We start from the raw sequence: 24,692 nt of genomic DNA on the forward strand, positions 1-24,692 counted from the left end.
CAAGGGGCTGGTGGATCACCCGGTTTATCAGCAGTATGTTTTAGTTGATTTGTTCTCAGTATTTGCAAAATTTTAAAATATTAACCTGACTGGTATCCATAGCAACAACAGAAAATAAGATATTTGCTTGTAAAACATACTATGTACATAAATATTGTAACCATATCGACGACACCTGTACTTAATTCAGTGGAGAGCATGGGTTTGATGCCAGGGCATGTACGGTCCGTGCTTACGAAACATCAGAGAGTGGGTAGCACAATAAATTCTTATAGTTTTGAACTGTTGTTTCTTCAAAAGAAACGAGCAAATCATATAACTTTGTCATTGATGAACAGCTGAATTTACCAAGTGCAGGTTGAAAAATGAGGACGCTGTCCCCACGATGTCTGCATCGAGGATGTCCTGTGATGACGAGCACCTCCCCCTCACCATTGAACACCTCTCTGCACCATGGAACCGCGTAATCCCTCGGTGGTCGACGGTTCTGGATGTTCTGGAAGAGGCTCGAACCAAGGAGTCTGATGACAGGTGAAGTGCAGCGTGGAATGTATAATTAATGATCAATTCCACTTAAGTCCGAAGAAGGGAGTAAAGAAGCATGTAACACGGAACAGAATATCAGTAAAATCTGAACGACACTTCCGTTCAGCACTGCACTGGAGATAATTGCGTAACACTGTTCATACGAGTTACGAGTTCCACTGTTCTTAAACTTTAGCACGCATAAATAAGTTTCAAGTGATGATTTTATCAAAGAGATTAAATCAGTTTTACAATCTACGACGAAAGGTAAATTAACATTGTTCAAAAGTGAAACAATAACTCTCCAATTCATTTGTTGGAAAAATAGAAATTAATGGAGCAATGTGAAAAACACAGTTTATAACCTTCTCCATCACTAAGCTTAATGCAATGAATTTAACACTATTTTTTTTTTTTTTTTTTTTTTAAAGCACAGTCTAATGAAAATTAAATAACGTCATTGAGACAGTTTTATAGAACACTTGAAATTATGACAAGTGTCATAATGAAGTACAGGCCTATTAACATACTACAGCACTGTTCATAAAATGAGAATGAGCGCTAAGACAAGATCGAATGAAAGAAAGTAAAGACCTTTCTCGAATCACTGTCTTTCGAAGTTTCCTAAAGCACACAGTCTTTCAAAGCACCGTCTCATAAAATTAACACAGTTCTTTCATTTAGAATAGTCATTCGAAATTAACACAGTTCTTTCATTTAGAGTGGTCATTTGAAATTAACACAGTTCTTTCATTTAGAATGGTCATTTGAAATTAACACAGTTCTTTCATTTAGCGCAGTCTTAAGAAGTACAAAAAGAAATTAAGTTTCCTTACGGAAACACAGTCTGAAAGAGGACAGTTCCTACGGAAATAGACAGTTTTTCACTGAGCACAGTCATGAAGATAAGTTAAGGCATAGTCTATGCAAGAGGTGAAGTTCCAACACTGATGCACAATCAATTCATATATGATATGGCACAGTTTTTCAGAAAATAAGCAGTTTTGTAAATGCACATACGGAGTGTTATTCCAATGAAATGATTTGAATGTACAGTCTATAAGAGAACAACTAAGTTTTCTTATGAAGCACAGTCTTTCTGAAAAAGAACAGTACTCATGAGTCACTTTGCGAATATTTGTTCGTAGAATGAGTGTTACTTTTACGAGAAATTCTATCACACTCTTGTCACAGTTAAATGTTAGTCAATCACTATAAATGGCTTGTAATAATTTAAACACCTCTTCTCACACTTGAAATTTAGAATTCGCGGTTCACACCTTGGACTTAGGAAATTTACTGAGCATTCGTACTTTACACGTTGAACATCGGCGTTTCGCAGAAAATTTACTGAGTATTCGTACTTTAAACGTCGAACATCGGCGTTTCGCCGGGCAGAGTAATGATGTAGAATCAAAGACCCACAGCTGGTCCGTGCACGAGACGGCTGGGACGACACAAAGATACTGATTTACTACCGACCTCGTGGTCCTCTTTTATACCCGAAGGTCGGACCACAGGTTTTAAAATTCATTCAACTCTAACTCACTAAGGTTAATGCAATGAATTTAACACTTTTTTGTTTTTTTTTTTTGTTTTTTTTTTGTTTTTGCACAGTCTAATGAAAATCTAATAATGTCAATGAGACGCAGTTTTATAGAACACTTCAAAGTATGACAAGCGTCGTAATGAAGTACAGTCCCATTAACATACTACAGCACTGTTCGTAAAATGAGAACAATCGCTAAGACAAGATCGAATGAAAGTAAAGTCCTCTGTCGAATCACCGTCTTTCAAAATTTCCTAAAGCACAGTTTTTTCCGGGCTACATGTTGGTGTAGTCAGAAATTTGATATCATGTTTAATTCAAGAGATAGTGATGTAGAACGTATAGAAAGTTCTATTGTGACATCATTTGTCCTTGGCAAGCTCAGAGCAGCGAACAGCCACATGACTTGTCGTCATATCCGTTGCCTGTGCGTACAGCGGTAGTTTCAAATTGTCTAGACGGGTGTTAGCTTGCGTTGTCTCAGAAATACTTTGGGCGAAGAATGTCGGCACGGCATTCCCGTTTCAATATATATCAAATAAACTGCTTTACTATTATAATAATTAAAACTTATTTTTGTGAAGAGGATAGTCAGGTCTTTCTAAATATTCCAACAGTTTTTACATCCATCACTTTACCTAACTTGAAAAAAAAAATCATTTTAAATACTAAAAATCCTGCGTTTTCTGGAGGATAGCAGTTCAAATTTGGCCATCTTCAATGTGTTAAAGACATTAGAAAGATATAGTGGCCCTCCCCCTTTGTGTGTGTATGTTGTGCAGGGAGCAGTTGGAACTAACCAACTAAAGCCCATTCCATCTGCAAAAAGCTGATGGAGGCGTTCATTGCTCAACCAGTTGGTTGATCATTCAGTAAGCAACCCCAAGCAATTCTGAACGAATTTGTAAATGGAGACCCAAGCGGACAATGAGTGCATTGGCAATTTTTTTTAATTTTAAAAAGTGCTTTACATCGCACTGATACAGATAGATCTTATGGAGATGATGGGATAGGAAAGGGCTAGGAGACAACAAAGAATGTGAGCAACAAATGCAAAGCAGATGGATCAGATCTACAGTTAGCTCTACTGAATGAGCATAAAATTAAATCGACGTCCATGGTTCACCAGTACAACATTTGATGGGACAAATAACAACATAACTCTTACCAACCACGGAAAAAATGTCAAGACAAACCAGAATTAATTACAGGAGTGGAAAAAAGAATGCAAAAACAGGTAAATGCAGAAGGAATATAGCAGTCAACTTTCACAACCTGGAGAAGAGTTGCATGTAGGAGACAATGTCAGGATGAAAATGGGACACAGAGACTGGATTTCAGGTAATATAGTTCGTGCATCAGATCCCAAAAATAATACTGTGTAAAAACTGGAAAGGGCTTGTGCTGAAGGAACAGAAAGCAAACTAACAAAAACTATTGCAAACATACCTACCAATCAGGAAGTCGTTCTCACTACTCTGTCGGATGAGCCCCAAAGGGGAACAAGATATACAGAAAATAATCAAAGTCTTCCTAATTCAATATTAAGCTACTATTCTCTAGGTCAAGAAGAAATAACATCCTGTGTCCAGAAATCTCAAGGTCAAGAAGAACTATCATCCAGTGTCAGGAACCTCAGCAACCATTAATGTGCTTCAAGTTAGAAAGGTTCGTCTAACCGATCCTGATAGTGAGCTTTTAAAACAAGGGGGGTGTGACATACATGGTGACACTGCTCATGTAATTGAAAATGAAATTCCACAGCCTGTTTCCAGTCACATGTATGGAAAAGAAAGGATTCCACCTGATCAATACGATTTATTACTTGTAGTTCTTTCAGTACTAGTTTCAGCCTTTTTGGCCATCGTCAGCTGGCTAATGTTGATGTTTTACATGGATTACATTACAGTATCTGAAGGAAGTTCCCATCTTTGATTGGCATATCCGGATATGTCTAATAGGGCATATAAGTTACGATTTATCGTTTAAATTGCGGTATGTAAGTATGAATGACCTTGAGGTTTAAGTTGTGATAGTAAAAACCTTAACCTAAACTTCAGAGCTAATCGGTTGTACGAACACACAAAACACATCATAATGTACTAAAACATATGTAAAGCACTGATTAATGTTTATGACTTGCATATATCTTCTTCTTTCGTGGAAAAATCTTGTGATTATGAAGTACCGGTATATCAGTTGATGCTAGTGTTTGTGAATGATGATATTGTATATTGGAGTCTAAAACTTGGTGGGTTTAATTATACATATCTTGAATGTGCGTGTGCTTTCTTCTTGTAGTTGTCGTGCTGTTAATCATAGATTTGCGTCGGTTGATACTATGTTTATAAGCAATGATGGGTTTTATGATGTATTGTATTTGGTTAATATGGAGGTGTATTGTAATAAAACATTTGTCGTTAAAAGGTCCACTTTAGCTTCATGGTAGGTAAAATCTTGTTCGTTTGAGTTAGGAGCATAAGTTGAAGACGTAGTCTCATTTGGTTAAAATTCTGACAGCAGTGGTGGTTCCTTTCTTGATAATATTGTTCCTAGTATTATGGTTATTGCTGTTGTTGTGGTTAGGTAGTGCTCTGTTTCGGACCTCGCTGCGTACTCAGTACAAGATTTTTACCTACCATGAAGCTAAAGTGGACCTTTTAATGACAAGTGTTTTATTACAATACACCTCCATATTAACCAAATACATCATAAAAACCCATCATTGCTTATAAACATAGTATCAACCGACGCAAATCTATGATTTAACAGCACGACAACTACAAGAAGAAAGCACACACACGCGCGCGCGCGCAAAATATGTATAATTAAACTTGCCAAGTTTTAGACTCCATTATATCATATCATCATTCACAAACACTAGCATCAACTGATATACCGGTACTTCATAGTCACAAGATTTTACCCAGAAAGAAGAAGATATATGCAAGTCATAAACATAAATCAGTGCTTTACGTATGTTTTAGTACATTTTAATGTGTTTTGTGTGTTTGTACAACCGATTAGCTCTTAAGTTTAGGTTAAGCTTTTTACAATCACAACTTAAACCTCAAGATCATTCATACTTACTTACCGCAATTTAAACGATAAATCGTAACTTTTATGCCCTATAGACATATCCGGATATGCCAATCAAAGATGGGAAGTTCCTTCAGATACTGTAATGTAATCCATGTAAAACATCAACATTGGCCAGCTGATGATGGCCAAATAGGCTGAAACCAGTACTGTAAGAACTACAAGTATAATAAATTGTATTGATCAGGTGGAATCCTTTCTTTTCCATATATGTGTAATCTATCAATACAGACATGAAGCTCATAAATAATGATACTGTTTCCAGTCATTCGACCGGGTCAGGGATTGAATGAATGAAGCCCCCATCTAGCGGCGAGGATAGGAATTGTGCCGGCTGCCGAAGCCTGTCACACTCCTCTTGGGCGATGATTAAAGAATGACAGATTAAATGAAATGATATTGGAGAGTGTTGCTGGAATGAAATATTACAGGGAACACTGGAGTACCTGGAGAAAAATCTGTCCCACTTCCGCTTTGTCCAGCACAAATCTCACATGGAGTGACAGGGAGTTGAACCACGGCAACCAGCGGTGAGAGGCCAGCGTGCTGCCGCCTGAGCCACGGAGGCTCTTACTCATGTAATTATTATTATTATTATTATTATTATTATTATTATTATTATTATTATTATTATTATTATTACTACATAGCATTATAATCATTACCATCACCATATTCCTTCTGCATGTATAATATCCATGGCATATGTTCTCGCTGCTGTACTTACTGTGATGGACATATGTATTACCCCACTGAAGTGAGCGGAGTCCTGCACAGCACAGCACAGCACCACTAGTAACAAACATGACATCATTGCAGTACAGTCAGCCGAGCAGAACAACCGCAGTACTTAACATCTGGTACACAAGTCTATGAGCATTGCCATTATATTTCCTATCTATGTTTCATGATCTTTCGGGATATTTATGTCTGTAAGATATATTAATTTGGAAAATTGTTGTTTCTTTCCTTTTTTACTTACCATATGTATAAATTTCAGATTGTTGGTCTTTCCTTAAATTACACACATATAGTCTAATACAAACGAACAAAAGTGACTCTTCACTGATTCTTTATTATGCAAAGAACCGGAACAACAAATTGAGAAGGAAGCTGTGATATAAAGGATAATGAGCAACTCAGTTTGGGATCGTATCATTCACACGATGAAGATCCTCACTTACTTGATGTTCATTCGTCTTCTACACAACTGTAACATATTTGTATAGAACACTGCAGACAAACCAGTGAAGGATGTACACTTAAAAAAACATATACACTCTCAGTCTCTCTCTCTTCAGGTAAGTTCTTCTGTTGCCTCGGGTCAGGTCTTTTATTCTGCTTAGTCGTGCTCCACTTCGCTTGCTGTGTCTGTGTCCAAATCAGCTGCTGCTGTTAAATCCAGGGTTAATTATTATGCACCCGATTTCTTCTTCCAGCAGCATATCTCATTTCCAGTACATTTCTTGTATTTCTTTCACCTTTAAAACTGACTGTTTCCAATAATCCTCTTCTTCTTGTCCGTTTCACCCTCTTTGGGGTACGATAGATCTATCAATGGTTAGCGAGTCATGTTTTCCTGTCCTCCCAGTACTTTTTCATTCTTTCAGATCTTGCCTTCCTCTCTCTTTCAGAAATTTTGTATAGTCGTTTGGGCTTCACCCTGTCCGGAAACCTCTTTATTTTATCTTTGGTTATTTTCTTCGCAGATCCATCTACAAGCATCTCTTCTGTAATTTGGAATTCTCGTAGGTCCTTCTCAGTTTTATTAAACCAGTTCGGCTTGGTTTTCTTATTACGGAAATAGTCGAAGATTCTTTTAGTTATCCTTTTCGGGTTCATTCATAGGATGTGGCCATAGAAGTCAATTCTCCTTTTCCTTATTGTGTCCGAAATCCTTTCTGATTTCATATACATGGTTTCATTGCTGATGTGTGAAAGTTCGTTATTATGGAATTTGGGGCCTAGAATTTTTCGTAGTATATTTCCCTCCTTTATCTCCACGTTTTCCATTGGACCATGTGTAGTTATAGACAGCGTTTCTGCAGCATAAAGGGCTTCAGGCTTGACTACTGTATTATAATGTCTGATCTTGGAATTCCACGAGAGGGTTTTTTTGTTATAGATGTCTTTCATAAGCTGGAGGGCTGTTTTTATTTTGGTTCATCGAGATTCCATTGCTTTCTTCTCAAGACCATTCCAACTGATCCATTCACCAAGGTATTTGAAATCTGTGACCTCTATTTTTTGTTCCCCCGCTTTCAAATATTTTGGAGGATTCTTAATGTTGGTTATTATTTTGGTCTTTCCTAAGGCGATTTTGAGACCTATCTTCTCTGCTTGCTTCAGCAGTTCAAAGGACTGCTCCTTGGCTTCCTCCCACATCTCAGCTAGTAAGGCCATGTCATCTGCGAATGCTTAAACATTTGATCTTGATATCCTTGACTACCGATCCCAATCGAATTCCACCACTAGTTGTCTTATCCCATTCTCTGACTACCTTCTCCAAGGCACAATTGAACAGTATTGGGGAGGAACCTATCTATATCATCAAGTATAATTTTATTAGCAGGCATTTGCCCCTTTTTTAATAAGTGTAATTCTGTATTCTGTACTACAGATAGCCCAACATCAATAATACTCAGATAGTTGCCGTAATCGATATCTTGATACAAAGAGGTTATACAACACAACAATGAGGTGACCTAATTTTGCTCGTTTCACTTTTAAGTTGGCCCTCTTCTTGTATTCTACATATTGTTCTCTACTACAGCTGGTTGAGGCAATAGCATGTTCAGTGGCATGTGTAATGGGTATTTTCATACCTTCCTTCTTCCTTCGATCGCAAAACTCAATAACATCATAAATAACATGCCGAGCTTATTCATGTATAACTTTGCTCCCTTTACGCTCCATCAGTAGCACAGCAGAAGCTATGTGATTTAGCCAACAACTGAGCTAAACTGAACCGAACCGTACTATACGGTATTTTCCTGCATTGTGCTTATGTCACCACACTAGCTTACATTCTTTCTGGGGATCCACTCGGCTTGGTAGGGTTATAACTTGTTTTTACTTCAATCAGTAGTTATTATTTTGTGAACTCGCATTACACCAGGTTAATTAACCAGGCATGGCTAAAATCTCTGATCCAGCTAGGAAACAAACCTGGGATCTTCTGAACTGAAGACCGCAATCCTAGCCTTTCAGTCAACTTGGACAAAAGCTTTCTTCAAACTATCCCAGATATATCTAATTATTAGTCATCCATTCTTTATTAGCCAGTGGTTGAAGAAAGTTTGACAGAAACTTTCTTCAACTTATCCTATACTAGTTGATGTACCCATGCTTCGCTATGGAATTCTACATTGTATACAGAATTCTAGGTTAAATAGTGTACACGTGAGTAAGATTGTATTATATCGCATAGCTCTTAACGTTACTCCAGAAACATGATGCGAAGGCATTGAACAGTCAGACAGTATGGTAGATTTGCCTTTTTTTTAAAATGCATAGCAACGTATCACCGAAGCTTGGCACTTCCTTGTGCGTTTTAGTTTGACCTTGAGGTTATGTTTCCTGCGTTCCGCATTTCATATTACGAGTTGACTTCTTACTTTGGAAAATTTGTAGTGTGCACTGGCATTGCTGAAAGGTCATTGATTATCATTTAGTGGATACTTTCAATTGTCGCGACTGGCAGGAATATGTTAGTGAGATCAACTAACTGAAGTGTTTATTAATGATTGCTGTGGAATTTTGGTGTGATTTAGTAAAAAGTATTGTTTTACGCACGTTTTATTGAAAATTAAATGCAGTCTGGGTGATTTCGGTCAATGCCTAGAAATTATCAGAGGCAGAAAGCAGCTACATCAAGATGTTACGAAACAAAACTATTAGGAAAAGCCATAGGCCTACGTGATGCCAAATACTTGCACCCACATAAAAACAGCAGAAAAGTGTTTTTGTTCCCTTACATCCCTGATGAGGATACAATAGCTAAAGAACAAATTTTGAAAATACTTCCAGCCCAAGTTTAGAAGAAAGGAATGTTTATTTTCAGAGAAAATGTATTTTAGATTTATAGGCCATGGCAGCTACATGTTCATTGTATCGATCTTTCCCCCCCCCCCCACGATTTTCATCATTTGTAAGAAAAACTATTAAGATCTTTCAGTAGGATTTCTGTGCAGTTTAGAACTATTAATATTTCAACTTAGACCAGAAAATTTTTCATTTACCTTGTCAGAAAATAAAGATCGATCAGTAACACATGTAAAATTTATCATTACAATGATTTTAATCAGCTGTTCATATTTTGGACACCCCTAGAGCACTTTAAATATCACAACACAAATGCAGAAAGAACGTAGAATTAAAATAAAGGACTATTTGTATCCGAAATCACCCAATACTCTTTGAAACTTTGGACAGCGGTTTGAAAAGCATGATATAGGTGTTGATTCCCATAGGGAACCTGAAATATTTGTCCAGATTGAGTAAATTTGTAATACCAATATAAATGGTGTGTCATTGGACATACAAATTTTCCAGCTAACTCATTCCTAGTTGTCAGCGTTTTGCCCCAGTGTGCTAAGTTAGGCTCATCAGTTGGTAAATAGCACACCTAACCATGACGCATGGCTAGTGCGTAGGCTACTTGGAGCCACCGGCAGTGCACGTTATAAATTTCAAATTATATTGTCAAAGTATCAACTTGTGAAAATTTGAATTTATAATTCCACCTTTACAATACTGTAATGGTCTTTATTAAAAAGACTACATTAGATTATACTCATGATACATGTTTTGTCCTCTTATGGGACACCTTCAGTCACAAATACAAAACATTAAAAATAAGGTGAGGACACGTTGAAATAAGTAAATAAAAAGTCTTTGGATCCTGTGACGTGGCGTGATGGCGTTTTGCGACCTATTGCGTCTTGGTAAGTGTGCTATTTACAAACTGATGAGCCCAACTTAGCACACTGGGGTGGAACCCTGGCAACCAGGAATGAGTTAGCTCGAAAATTTATAATGTCCAATAACGGACCCTTTTTATTGGTATTATAAATTTACTCATTCTGGACAAATATTTCAGGTTTCCTATGGGAATCAACATCTATATCATCTGATGGCCAGGTAGACATCAATTTTTGGTAATGAGACAAAGTCTCTCATAGTACATTGGCACTGCCGGTGGCTCCAAGTAGCCTACGCAGTGGCTTCCATGGTATGCACTAGCCATGCGTCTTGGTAAGTGTGCTTGTTTACCAACTGATGAATACAACTTAGCACACTGGGGCAAAACGCTGGCAACCAGGAATGAGTTAGCTGGAAAATTTATAATGTCCGATAACGGACCATTTATATTGGTATTTTAAAAAGCATGTGCATCTGAAATCGCCGCAATGTACGGGGTGAACTCGGCTACTCCTTTTTATTTTCTCAGGTAAACATACGTTGGCGTATATTTTTTGTTTATAGGGTATGAATTAATTGGGTATATTCTTCATTATTAGGATGATAAACAATACAATTTAAGACTCTCTTCGTAAGTTAAGGTGAAAATAACCTCAAAACTGTCTGAAATCACCCCATTTGATGGTACATCTTTTCTCATGGGGAAGACTGGGTTAGAGAATTTTCATTGTAATGGCAGACCCTGATGCCTACTATCGGTTACAGTGAAGTTGGAGGGTGTTCATTATAATGGCAGGTCCACTTGCTTACTCCCAGTCAGAATCGAGCTGAGCAGTTTTCATTATAATGGCAGACACACACTCCGCCTACCTTTATACATTTTCAGGAAGATTGTCTTTGTGGTTTTCCCACCTGAAATCAACATACAGTAGATCATTATAATGATGTCAGTAGGAATGCCGCGATTAAAAGCAATGCTATGATGTGAAATACTCGATCATGTGAAAAACTGCACATTTTTTCACTTTTAACGAACAGTACTACGCTGCCATTCTAACAGTCCAAATTTCCAGAGCTGGAATGACCAGACTGTGGATAGTTGTAAACACTCCTCTGCCATTATTCCTTTGAGTGTGCACATTCCTCATTCCAATCAGTGCCTCATAGCAGGGATCAAATAATTGCAATACTATGATGAACCAGGGTAATGGCGTGCTAAAGAAGAAAGTTATCTAACTCCCCATCTACTTCCCGCCACTATTCAGGCAGGCTGTTTCACTCGATACGTAGCAGTAATTCCATCGATATGAAGGCCTGCAATATCAAAAGCTCATAAAATTGATGAACAATAACATTACATTGAGCATTGTTTTTTGTGATATGCTTCATCTATTCTGTTACCACTCATCTCTGCGTTTTACACCTTAAGACAATCATGACAAAAACCATCATCAGTTAACACGATTGAACAATATTTTCATGTCAGCAATGCTCGGCGTTGATATAATCTAAGCAACAAAAATCTAAATTCATGAACTCTTTATTGTCCTCCTGTGAGTGGGGGCAGTAGAATAACACCCACGGTATCCCCTGCCTGTCGTAAGAGGCGACTTAAAGGGGCCCCACAGGCTCTGAACTTGGGAGAGTGGGTTGGCGACCCTTAGCCGAGTCCTGGCATTGCTCCCACTTACGTGTGCCAGGCTCCTCACTTTTATCTATCCTATTCGACCTCCCTCGGTCAGCACTTTTTCTTTTTTTTTACCCCGACCGTATTGCGTATGGAGGCCTAGGGAGTCTTTGATTTTCACACCTTCCGTGGCTCTTGTCTTTCTTAGGCCAATACCTTCATTTTTCGAAGTGTCAGGCCTCTTCCATTTTTTCTCTCAGATTAGTGTTATATAGTTGTACTTCCTCTTAAAGCAATAATCACCACCGCTCTTCTTTAGTCAGTACGGTAAAACTGGATAAGACATAAATGATCAGAAATTTCTATATAACTTTTTTTATGTAGTACTTTTCGATAGGACAAATAACATAGGTATTTAACAATTAAATTTTAAGTTTCTTCCTCTAAACTACCATTTCATCCAGGGTGAATAAGATTATTTATACCTAAGAGTGTAGTTCCTTATTCCCCAACTTTACATACCAATTTTCATTCAATTCTGTTTACCCATTTTCTCGTTTCTCTGCATAGATATGGACTTAAGGAACAAAAATCCAAATTCATGAATGTTATCATAGCCAGTATGGTAAAAATGTATGACATAAATGTATGTTGGGTATTCAGCCTGAAGGCTGGTTGTATCCTCAACAGGTTCACCATTAGCGGTCATAGATGGCCTAGGTGTCACTGAAGAGGCGTACTAGGGAAATGAGGAGTGAGGTAGTTTCCCATGGCTTTCCTCACTGAGCCAGAAGTTGCTGTTGCACATCAGTCTGCCAAGCCCACTGAAATGCCTGCACCAACCGACCCTATGAGCAACATTTTCACACCATTCATAGCAGGGACTGGCTGCATAAGGAATGGCATTACTAACCTCACTCATACCTCAGCCACTTTCATATTGTCAAAGCCAAGGAAGAGATAGATAGATAGATAGATAGATAGATAGATAGATAGATAGATAGATAGATAGATAAATGTCTTTATTGGCGTAGTTAAGGCCATTGGGCCTTGTCTTACACTAAACCAATTAGTCTACATTAAAGACATAAGTAATACTACCGTAATTAATATTAAAAGACACAATTTAAACACAATCAAAATATAACTGAAATAAAATTCCACCACAGTGAGACATACATACACCAGCAATAATGATAGTAATAGTAATGATGATAACAACAATAATAATAGCTAGTAATAATATTGTAGTAGCACGATCACTGAAAGGCCAGAAATGCACAGGTTACTTGCATCCTGCTGTACCTCTTAACGCTCTTTTAAATGACACTGTAGTTAGTATTCCTCTGACGTCGTCTGATAAATGATTCCATTCTCGTGCGGCAAACACCGATAATGAGCTGTTATATGCGGCAGTTCGATGGTGAGGGATGATGAGCAGGTTGGATGTTTGAGCCCTTGTATGTCTGTCATGAACATTTGAGAAGTAATGGAAATGCGAAGAAAGGTAAGAGGGGGAAGATGTAGTAAGAACTTGATGAAGGAGAGACAAAGTATGATGGTTACGAACATGGAGTCGCGACCGCTCTAATTTTAGGAAAGATGGTGACAGATGGTCATATTTTCTTAAATTGCATGTATATCTCACACATGCATTTTGAGCGCGCTGTAGCCTTAGGGAAAATTGCTGCCTCACGTCATTGAAAACAACATCACAATAGTCAAAATGTGGCATTGCAAGAGCTTCAATTAATTTATTTTTAAGCTTTATTGGAAATATATGTTTATATTTATATAATGTAAAGCTGAGTAAACTTTTTGACAGATATGTAAAACCTGTGCAGACCAAGTCATGCGTTCGTCCATGATAACACCGAGATTCTTCACTTGTGATACAAAAGGAATTGGAACATCCTGAAGGATTACTCTTGCAACGGACATTTAGTTACACTTGTTATTTGACTTTGATGGCCAAGAAGTATTACTTGCGACTTTGTAGGGTTCAATTTCAGGCTGTGCGCAGCAGACCAATCACTAACAAACTGTAAGTCAATGTTTAGTAAGTCTATATTTTCCTGTAGGTCTCGTGCTGTAGAGTTGAAGATCGTCGGCATACATATGGTATTTGCAGTGTCTTAAATTCGATGATATGTCATTCACTAAGAGTGCAAAAAGAAGAGGACCAAGTACAGAGCCTTCAGGGACTCCTCTGTTCACGTGGTGCCTCGAGGAAACAATTCCATTATTACCTTTCACACATTGTTGATGTCCGTGAAGATAAGAGTGCATCCAAGCAATCGTACTCTGAGAAAAATGGAGAGCCTTCAGTTTTACAAGTAAAATGTCAATGTCTACGCTGTCGAAAGCTTTACTGTAATCTAGTAGTACCAGAACTGTGAATCGTCCTCTGTCTATTGCTTGTCTAACATCCTCAGTCACTTTAAGTAAGGCTGTAGTTGTACTATGTCCTTGTTGGAAACCGGACTGGAGAGGATTAAGGAGATTGTGGGTTCGAAGGTATTGACATTTGTGTATAGACTACATATTCTAAGATTTTAGATAAAGCTGTTAAAATACAGATTGGACGATAGTCTCCCTCGTTCTTATGTGTTTGACTTTTCGGAAGAGGTAGCACAATAGCCTTCTTCCAGAGAGTTTGATATGTGGAGTATAGAAGAGAGAAATTGATTATATGAGTTAAGGTTGGTAATATACAATCAAGAATTAGTTTGACCATGTCAGTCCCAATGTCATCAATTCCTTTTGCTTTCGTGCTTATTCTGAGGACTGCTTTTCTGTTTGTCGTCAGGTCGTACTGCGGAGCAGTTAGCAGTAAAGTACTTGTTAAGAGTCTCGAGAGGTACTGTTTTTTGTTCTCTGTTCTTGTGTTTCGTAAGTCCAAGCTTATTAATAGATTTCCAAAATGTCGTCGCTGTTGTACCGTCAGGCGTAATTAAACTGTAAGCGTGTCACAGTTTAGCATTTTGTATTTGTTGTATTGTCTTATTTCGTAACTTCCTATATTCGTCAAAGTTTTGTACGGTAGGGTCATTTTTGTACTGTCTGTGAGCGCAGTCTCTTTGTTTCATTAGTTGTCTAATTTCGTCATTTAACCATGGAGGGGGTCCTTTCGATATTCTTGCTCGCCGCTTTGGGGCGTGCTTGTCAAATAGTTCCGTTACTCTGCTATTAAAGAAGTCAACTTTGTCGTCTAGATTGTTATAGTTCGTTATGTCATGCCAGGATATTTTGCCTGCCTCCTGTAAGAGTCTATCTTTATTTATATTTTTCAATGGTCAATAGGTGATAAATTTCTGGGAGGGTTTCGGTGGCCGGAGGTTATACGAGATGTATATTGTGTCATGTGCAGATATACCAGGTACAGAGGTTTGACCAACATTGAGAACTCTGTCTGAGTTGCTGGTAACTATAAGATCTAATAGTGTGTGCAAATGAGATGTATGGTGAGTCGGAGAGAGAGGTAAGATTTCCATATTATAGGCTTGAAACAATGTTTTGAGTCGTGTGGATTCGGAAGAAGTTGTGTCAGTTAAGTCCATATTGAAGTCTCCCATATTTATTGTGTGAGGGTAGTCTGGCAGTAATTTAGTTAAGTAAGCTTCAAAATCTTCTAAGTGACCTGTATTCGGAGGTTTGTAAACTACTCCTACAAGGGATTTAATCCCGTTCGTCGTTATTTCTACGAACATGTATTCTGGTTTTCTCTCTTACCTGCCTGGTGAATGACCTAACAAATTAGGTTTGAGGCTAGTTAAGAAATAGCCACATACCCCTCCACCCTGTTTGTGAGTGCGGTCATTTCTCAGAAGCGAGTAGCCTTCAAGATGACAAAAAGAAGACTGGCTATTATCTGTTAACCATGACTCAGACACTAGCAGGACATGGAAAACAGATGGAGTGAATATTTCCACAATCTCGTCCATTTGGTTGGATGCTAATATACTTTGCGCGTTTATATGACAGACGTGTAGGGCTCTGGGATGTTGCGAGACGAAATTCTTAAGGATACTAGCGGTACTTTGGTCAAGGTTTGCGGTAGAGGGTGAGGGGAGTGGGGACAGCGGAAGGACGGGAGAGGGTAGCTGGTCTGAGGCGACATACGGTAGCTGTTGAAATCGACTAGTGACGTCAGAGGAATTTGTTTTGTCACTTGTAACTCTTTGCCAACTTGGAACGAGTTAACAAAATGTACAGATAAACACAAAGAGCTAGGAGGAATTTAACGTTAATTGAAGTAGTGGGGTGCAGGAATATAATCAACTGTGCCTAGAATTACCTATTATTTTAAAGTGCGACTAAATTAAGGGTGTTATGTCTAAATTAATAAAATAAAAATTAAAATATGCATTTCATAATTTTTCTTGCTACGTTTTCTTTTTTTTTTTTTTTTTTTCCTCCCCCTGGTAACAGCGAAGTGCATGAAATTTTTCATATCTGATTTCTCACTTTCTTGGTACTTAAAAAGTACCACATTTTAGCAAATTGAACTCATGAAATATCACGAAGTTTGGTCTATTGTGTGAATAACCCTGCAATATACACTGTCTGTTAAGAAAAAAAGGCAAAATATTATCAAAAATGCTCTCCAATAAATGTTTAAATGCTTCTGAGAGCTTGACTGTTGTCATTTCCTTCTTAGTTGCTTAGTAGCATTATGTTCTCCACACAAATGCACACGAAGCGATGCAAATTGTGTACTGGAAGTGTCTGTATTAAGTTTCGCTATTTCTATGACAATCTATAAAAATCAGTATCTGTTATAAATTTCAGCAGACATTATTAGCATTGTGGCTGTAAATACAGTACAGTAGTGCATTATTCATGAAATTTCACTGGCAAACATCTAGCATTTAAGTGAAAAAAAATGCTGAAAACTGAAGTCATTATAGTTTTCTTGAGGTTTGAGGAATACAACAGTGAGGAGTTCCATGTGTTTGGTGCAGCATGAAAATTCTAATGTATAAATACGGTAATGTTTTAATTAAGTGGGAACAAAAAGACACATGCAATAAACACCGCATAAGAAAAAGACGAGTGAAACAAATGAACAAATAACAATTGGTGATATTTTACAAATTGCAAAGAATTTGAAAAGTGACAGAGAGCAATTTATAATAGACACAACAACAAAAAAAAAAAATGTACGTAAGCCAACATTCCTCTCGAGAAAATAGATAATCCTGATATGAGGTAGTTGAAGAACAAGCATATAAAAGGTAATTGTCTTTATTGCAAAATATGATTATATTGGTAGGCCTATAGTAAATCTTAACTCAAATTTCTATACTTTTATCTACAAGTTCTGGTGATCTTTAACATGTTAATACTTACCGCAAAAATTACATCACCGGGCGAGTTGGCCGTGCGTGTAGAGGCGCGCGGCTGTGAGCTTGCATCCGGGAGATAGTAGGTTCGAATCCCACTATCGGCAGCCCTGAAAATGGTTTTCCGTGGTTTCCCATTTTCACACCAGGCAAATGCTGGGACTGTACCCTAATTAAGGCCACGGCCGCTTCCTTCCAACTCCTAGGCCTTTCCTATCCCATCGTCGCCATAAGACCTATCTGTGTCGGTGCGACGTAAAGCCCCTAGCAAAAAAAAAAAAATTACATCCCACTTCTTAAGGCAGAATATGAAGAGGAACTGAAAGAAGTTGTTAGAAATAGAAAAATGATAACTCACTGCAGTGAAACAGCCAATGGGAAAGGGTAAGGCGTTTTCATAGTTCTGTTTAGTTTATTACCTTCACAGAGTTAGATGATGTCAGTAATGCTGTAAATCATTTACAGGATGTAAGCAGTAATGAGTGGGCCATATTGCATGAAGCCACCTGTGCTAAGGAACATTGAACCTCTGTATCTCGCTTTGTGACAGTACTAGAAGGATTGCACTGTCCAACTGCTCGTACACTCACCCCTAAAATAGACATTATACTTGGAGGGTTTGATTTAATCAGTGTTAGTTTCAGGAGAAGAGACAACTGTTGCCCTGACATAAATGATCGGAAATTTAATTCTGTATAACTTTAGTTATGGATATCTATTAGGACCACTAATAACAAATATTTAAGAATTAAATTTTATGCCTTCCCCTAAACCACCATTTCATTCAGTGTGAATAGAATTATTTATAGCCTACATTATAATGGTTCATTCCCCGACTTTATTTTCATTAGATTCTCATCGGCCGTATTCTCGTGATGCACGTATATACATACAGACAGAGAGAGATGATGGAAATTTAAGAAGTGCATTTCCTTGTTAATGCAGACATGGCCGATACAGAAATACCATTCTTTTTTAAATTCTGAGCAATGTACAGATAAAACTCTTATTTCATATATTTTCGTGGTTTCCCATTTTCACACCAGGCAAATGCTGGGGCTGTGCCTTAAGGCCACGGCCGCTTCCTTCCCATTCCTAGGCCTTTCCTATCTCATTGTCACCATAAGACATATCTGTGTCGGTGCGACATAAAGCAAATAGCTTATTTCAGATATATATATTTTTAGTCACAACCAGAGTCGCCCAGAATTATTTTGGTTTTGGCCAGCCTTCCTGATGCTACCCCAGATTTGACCAGAATTTGACCTCAGTCGTCAGGATGGAAAATCAGCAGCCAAACCTCGGTGCTTATCATTCCCACCATATTGATACTTTTAAGATACTACTATGATAACCTCAAAATAGTTTTCCAAATCTCTTTTTGACTTAATTTTAATTTTTGTCTTGTGCAAATTCTATTTCTTTTTTGTAAATACAGTATCATGTTTATGTCCCTTGCTTTAATGATTACTAACCACCAGCCTCTCTTCCAGGTTGAAACAGTAATTGAAAGACCATAAATATGTAAACCAATTTGCATAAGTATAGGAAAAAATTATTCAAAAAGTGTTTTCGTATTCAGTATTCCTTGTAATGCATTCCTTATTGCTTTATATAAAAGGCTTAATATTGTTAATGGCTTTATGTAATAATTGTGTTTTAGACAGATGTTCAAGAATGTTGAGATCCTTCTTGAGCAAGGCAAGAGGAGTGGTCAAGTGGCTGTTCTGGAGCATAAAGGAAGATTCATATATTATCTAGTTACAAAGAAAGTAAGCAATGGAAAGCCTCGCCTTGATGATTTAGTGTCATCTGTGGTAGAAATGAAGCAGCATTGTGTTGACAATAGAGTTACAAAAATTGCAATGCCCAGAATTGGTTGCGGTCTTGACCGACTTGAGTGGTCAACAGTTAAGAATGTGCTTGAAGACACGTTTTCAGACACAGATGTTCATATAATTGTCTACAACTTCCAACAGGTGAGTTTCTGTTCCTGTAATTCTAATATACATATTAATATATAATTTGCTTGCTTGCATTGATGTAGTTGCCAGACATGCATCTGAATATTCCCATTTCCCCGTATCCAGATGGATGCATGTATAGTTCCTTTCCATTTTACTCTCTCTCTACCACTGGGCCGATGACCTCGATGTTAGGCCCCTTTATACAACAAGCATCATCATCTTCATCATCATCTCTCTACCAGTCCTCATCTGTTGTTAAGTCCAGGTCCTATTGCGTAATGTTACTCCTCATCATATCCTTCCATTGTATTCTGAATCTTCCTTGACCTCTTTTGCCTTTCACGTCTAGCTCCATGGTTTATTTTGTCATTATTTCTTCATTCATTCGTTGAATATGACTAACCATTTCTGTTAATTTTTCTTGCATCTTATTGCTAAAGTTTTCCACTTCTGCACTTCTTTGTTTCTGGTACCCTCTCTCCTTATCCCCTTATGAATTTCATTTTTCTGCTTGTATTTTTCTTTCCATCCTTGTGTGTCACTTGGCAGCTCTCAGCTGCATTTGCTGTAATACGTACAGTATCTAATTTTTGCTAGTGATTTAACATCAACGTTTTTTGGTGACACAAGACTGGAAAAGAGCTAGGGCTGGGAGGGTAGCGTCCATGGCCTTAATTAAGGTACAGCCACAGCATTTGCCTGGCGTGAGAACGAGAAACCACAGAAAACCATCTGCAGGGCTACTGAAGGTAGGATGCGAACTCACCATCTCATGAATGCAAGTTAACAGCTATGCTACCCTAACCGCATGGCCAATGAGCTAGGTAATACTGTAGGTATGTAATAGATGTACTAGCCTTCATTGATATATCTTTGTTCCATAGCAGACTATTCTGTGATAGAAAAACTTCCCAAGTCATATTTTCCTGCTGATTTCCATTTGACGTCTTATAAATATTAATTAATTCATTTTCCACATACACAAAGGAATTATTTTTTTAATGACTTCTCCACTGTTATTCTCATTCTTGATTTTTAAATCTTCTCATTTACATCATCAGCCTGTTGTTGCTCTTTTCTTTTATCTTTTCCCTGTAATTCTAGTTAATTGGGCTGATGCTACCTCGGATTATATGGTAAAAAGAAGAATTCAAAGCGTAATGCATGAATAATTGTTTAACTCTTTCCTGCCCTCTGCGCCTGAAAGTGTCAGTCTCTTCAATTTGCCTTCCAGTCCTTAGTGCCTGGCCACATTATCTGCACACGTCTGCAATCTGTCCTATGGTTTTGAGTTTTTTTCAGCAGTGAAGTGTTTTTAAGGCATTTACAAACACACAGTACAATCTACAAGGTGTAGGAAATAAAAGAAGAGCGATAATCTGTCTTGAACTTCAGCGAGTGTGGGTCAGGTGTTTCGTTTGTAAACATGGCAGGATTGAATGCTGCAGATATTGAAACTGAACTGAATATAGGTGAAGATAGTGACACAGAATCATTGAGTAGTGGTGGAAATTAATTTTTAGTGAGTGAAGAACATATCAATGAAGTTAATTTTAGTGATAACAGTGATGTAAGTGAAAACGGACATTAAGAAATAGGACCTGATGGCGATACCCCGGCAATTCAGGTAACACAAACGTTTCGTTAATAATTTTGAAAGTGGATCATGAGAAATATATAATTCTTTTACATTTATGTTAGGAGACAGGGCCTCCGTGGCTCAGGCGGCACCATGCCGGCCTCTCACCGCTTCGTGGTTCAAATCCCGGTCACTCTTATGTGAGATTTATGCTGGACAAAGCAGAGGTGGGACAGGTTTTTATCTGGATATTCAGGTTTTCCCTGTCATATTTCATTCCAGTGACACTCTCCAATATCATTTCATTTCATCTGTCATTCATTAATCATTGCCGCAGAGGAGTGCGACAGGCTTTGGCAGCCGGCACAATTCCTATCCTCGCCGCTAGATTGGGGGCTTTGTTAATCCATTCCTGACCTGGTCGAATGAGTGGAAACAGGCTGTGGATTTTCATTTTCCTGTTAGGAGACAAACTATTCAATGACATAACCAATTGCACAAACAGCAATTCAGCGTTCCATTAAAACACACACAGAATGGGAAGACACTTGCTCAGAGTAAATGAAAGCTTATATTGGAGTTCTTATGTACATGGGCATCAACCCGCTTCCAGAATCACTTGATTATTGGTTTAGATGGGTTAAGACAACACGAGAATGTGTGTATTGAGTAGGATGCTTCCTCCAGTATCACCAAGAGATGAGGTGAAGGTTTGAACGAACAACCTTATGACTCCATAAATAGAGATATGGATGTTGTGATGGTATGGTTTCTAATATTATTGAAAATTTGAATACATTATGATCAGTAGTTTTTATTATATTTGACTTTTTCTGAAACAATGTGCTTTGCTTCAGTTTTTCCTAAATAATAGATTGAAGCCTGCGAATAAGCGGATTAGAAATGTGGGTGGGAAAGGGGTTAATGAATACAAAAAAAAGTTAAACAATACAGAACATACTGTTGTTAGATGCAGATTAACATTAGTAAGTTTAAAAGAGACCCAAATTGAAAATTTAAAGAAATTGACCAGAGAATTTGTTTTTAAAATAGAGTCTAATTTTTTTAGCAGCCATGCTGTGCCATCTTCTAACTCTTACAAAGGACAGTGTCCCCTGGCATAGCTCTCGCTTGCTGCTCAACGTAATGCAGTGGTACATTTAGCGCTATCTAACCCTCAGTGTGGGTCATCATCAGAACAGTCTTTTCAGACACTTCTTTGCCTCCATCCTGAGCGCGTTTGCTCATCATTTCAGCATGGATCGAGGTTCACAATAACTGTCAGCTTCCAGTAGCTGTCCCTGGTTGGAGGTCATTCTTCCGACAGGAAGTTGTAAATCTGATGGACGCGTAATCTCAATTAGTGATGGGATGAACAAAGAAACTGCATGTGGATTCCTAAGTTATCAGCCTAAAGATACTACTTGCCAATCTGTAGTGGTGTGTGAGGCAGGATTTTCTATGTATGTATAGTACAATGCACTCCCGATAATTTCCGTTGATTAATGCACAAACTTCTGTGAATTATCAAAAACCGCAAATTATGAACAGTATTTCTGTTGTCTTTTGTAAAAACATAACTTTTTTTTTAATATAGAAAAGGAGTATATAAACAAATAAAAATATCATTATAACACTAGATGTTATGTTGTAAGAGACACTAAAGGAAATTTATTTTACAAAATGCCCAGGCACTTCATTGATTGTTTACTTTTAGGTATCTTTTTTACCTGTTAATTATACGTGAAGCATAATTTTTGGCAGACTGCTTTATTGCGATGTTGACTGATATTTTTTAAGAACTATTTAGTTTAAGAGTTACTGTTGTGTGTTTAATTTCAAGTTTTAGTTATGGGTTATTTTGGTTCTCGCTAAGTAAACTAATCTTGGTCACTTTAGACATTTTCTTCATCACCACTTCTCACCATGCCTATGCAGGTGAACTGGTACTTAAAAACGGCATTCAGTGTCGCAATACATCTCAGTTACCATGGAAACAATGGATTCGATGCTAATATTGGTCCTTCTCGATTATTCTTTTATGTCATTTCCTCTCCGAGGATTGTTGGAGGTGTCTTATCCCTCCAGTATCTTTTCAAGATAGTAATTCGTATTTGTATGAAGTTTGGTTGAGAGTTATTCTGGAAGATACTGTACACACATACATCTACAATCTCGGTCATTTTGGTTATTTTCTCTTTCACATATTCTACTTTTAAAATTTGTATTGTCTATTTGAATTTATTGTTATATGTTTTCTTAATTGTGACGTTGTTTGATATCAACTCTTTTGTAGATTTAGAAATATTGTTATATGTACAATTTTTCATTTTAGTTTGTGATTATGTAGTTTTGCATTGAAGTATTTCCTTGTGGGAGCCCAAACTGTCTGGGAAGTAGTTGATCCTTTCTAACAAATAATAAAAATAAGTTATAACGTATTTACACATTGCATTATAGATATGATGTACACAATTCCCACTGTTACTGGGACTGCTACCAACCAGCGAGAGACCCTGAAAACTGAGTAATCAACACTAATCTCAGTCAATTTGGACATTTTCTTTTTCACCCCTTCTGAATCACCATGTCGATAGGTGCTGAACTTGGGACTTAAACAACATCCGGAGTGTCATTAATCATCTCAGTGACTCTGAAAACTATGGATTCGGCAGTAATATCGGCTGTTCTGAATTATTTTACATGTCACCCCCTCCCTTATGGATGCCCGAGTTATGACTCCGTAATGAGAATAATTTATGTTACATTAATAGTGACATTAGTGGGATTATGTCCTCACAGAATCTAAGGTAGCATTACTGAGTCTGGCTGATGGTGCAAATAGAATTTTCATATTGGTTCTTGGAGTGGTCAGGAGTTTGAATAGTTCCCTCCCTTTTGGCTGACCAACTTCCTGAGAACAGGTTCTGAGGCTTGTGGCGGATATTGACCCTCTTTCTTGGTATTCTTGAAATACAGGGTCTTTTATGCTTGGCAAGGACTTTCTCGCTCGATCTTGGCCGCCAATGACAGGCTGCTGGTGCGCGCGGTTTCCAGCACTTCCTGCAGTTGCTGAGAGCTGAGCTCCGAGATAGTAGGGTGTTCAATGAAGCTACTGCGTACTATATGTCATATTGTATAGTGTTTTATTGTGATTGTATATAGTGCTGTAATGTATGTGAAATATTCGTTACGTGAACGTGCATATCTGCATAATACTTCCATTAAGTGCAGAAAATCGTGTGCTAGGACAAGACAAAAGTTTCGAGCGAAATTTCCAGGGAGACCCATTCCTATCAATCGGACAATAAAACAACTGGCCAAGAGATTCAAAGGTACAGGTTCAGTAAACAATTATCTCCTTACTGAAGCGTGTTTGGTACGAGGATCAGAGGTAAAAATCTGTGGGCCCCTCTTAGCCCAGATTTAACGGCATGTGATTTTTATTTGTGGGGAATGTTAAAAAATGTAGTTTATGGGAACAACCCTCACACACTAAACTTAAAGACAATATAAGAGCTGCAATTGCATCCATCAGTGCTGAAGAACTTGGTAGAGTAACCGAAAACTTCATTATGAGATGCCAGTTCTTTTTGGCAGTGCATGGGGAACATTTTCAGCATAAACTGTAAAAATGGTGAGTAAAATGCATGATAATTATTTTGAGCACCGTATTCTGACGTACATACGCACGCGCGGTAGCCAGCAACTGAACAGTCACTGGCAGCCAAGGTCGAGCGAGAAAGTCCGTGCCAAGCATAAATAAAGGCCCTGTATATAAAGGGGGCGAGTGGATCTAGAGTTCCTGTCTCATTTTTCAGGTTCCTCTAATGTCAGTTTATCTGCCTCGCCAATCCCTCAAGATGTAAACTTCGTATTTAGAAATGCTTCTAACGTCGAGATGTACAAATACTGTATCTTTACAGAGTGAAACTCCCATTGCAGCTATTGTGTGTAGTTAATATTTTGCCACAGCAACCAAACTGTACACCATGAAAACACATGCCAGCATAAAATTATAATATTTGTATGGTAGATCAAATTATGATACAAAGCCTAGGCTGTCAGAGTAGAGTGT

At 37.9% G+C, this 24,692-nt stretch overlaps 1 protein-coding gene across 2 annotated transcripts in view; it reads left to right on the forward strand.

The window, feature by feature from the left end:
* The window catches only part of LOC136857231 (uncharacterized), a 277,547-nt gene that overhangs the window by 210,330 nt on the left and 42,525 nt on the right, over positions 1 to 24,692 (forward strand). For both annotated transcript variants that reach the window (XM_067135712.2, XM_067135713.2), the window contains exon 7: positions 18,732 to 19,047. In XM_067135712.2, coding sequence (XP_066991813.2) covers positions 18,732 to 19,047 — 316 coding nt within the window. The remainder of the gene's footprint in view (positions 1 to 18,731; positions 19,048 to 24,692) is intronic.

The sequence above is a fragment of the Anabrus simplex genome, chromosome 1 (assembly GCF_040414725.1).
Source record: "Anabrus simplex isolate iqAnaSimp1 chromosome 1, ASM4041472v1, whole genome shotgun sequence".
Lineage (NCBI taxonomy): Eukaryota > Metazoa > Arthropoda > Insecta > Orthoptera > Tettigoniidae > Anabrus > Anabrus simplex.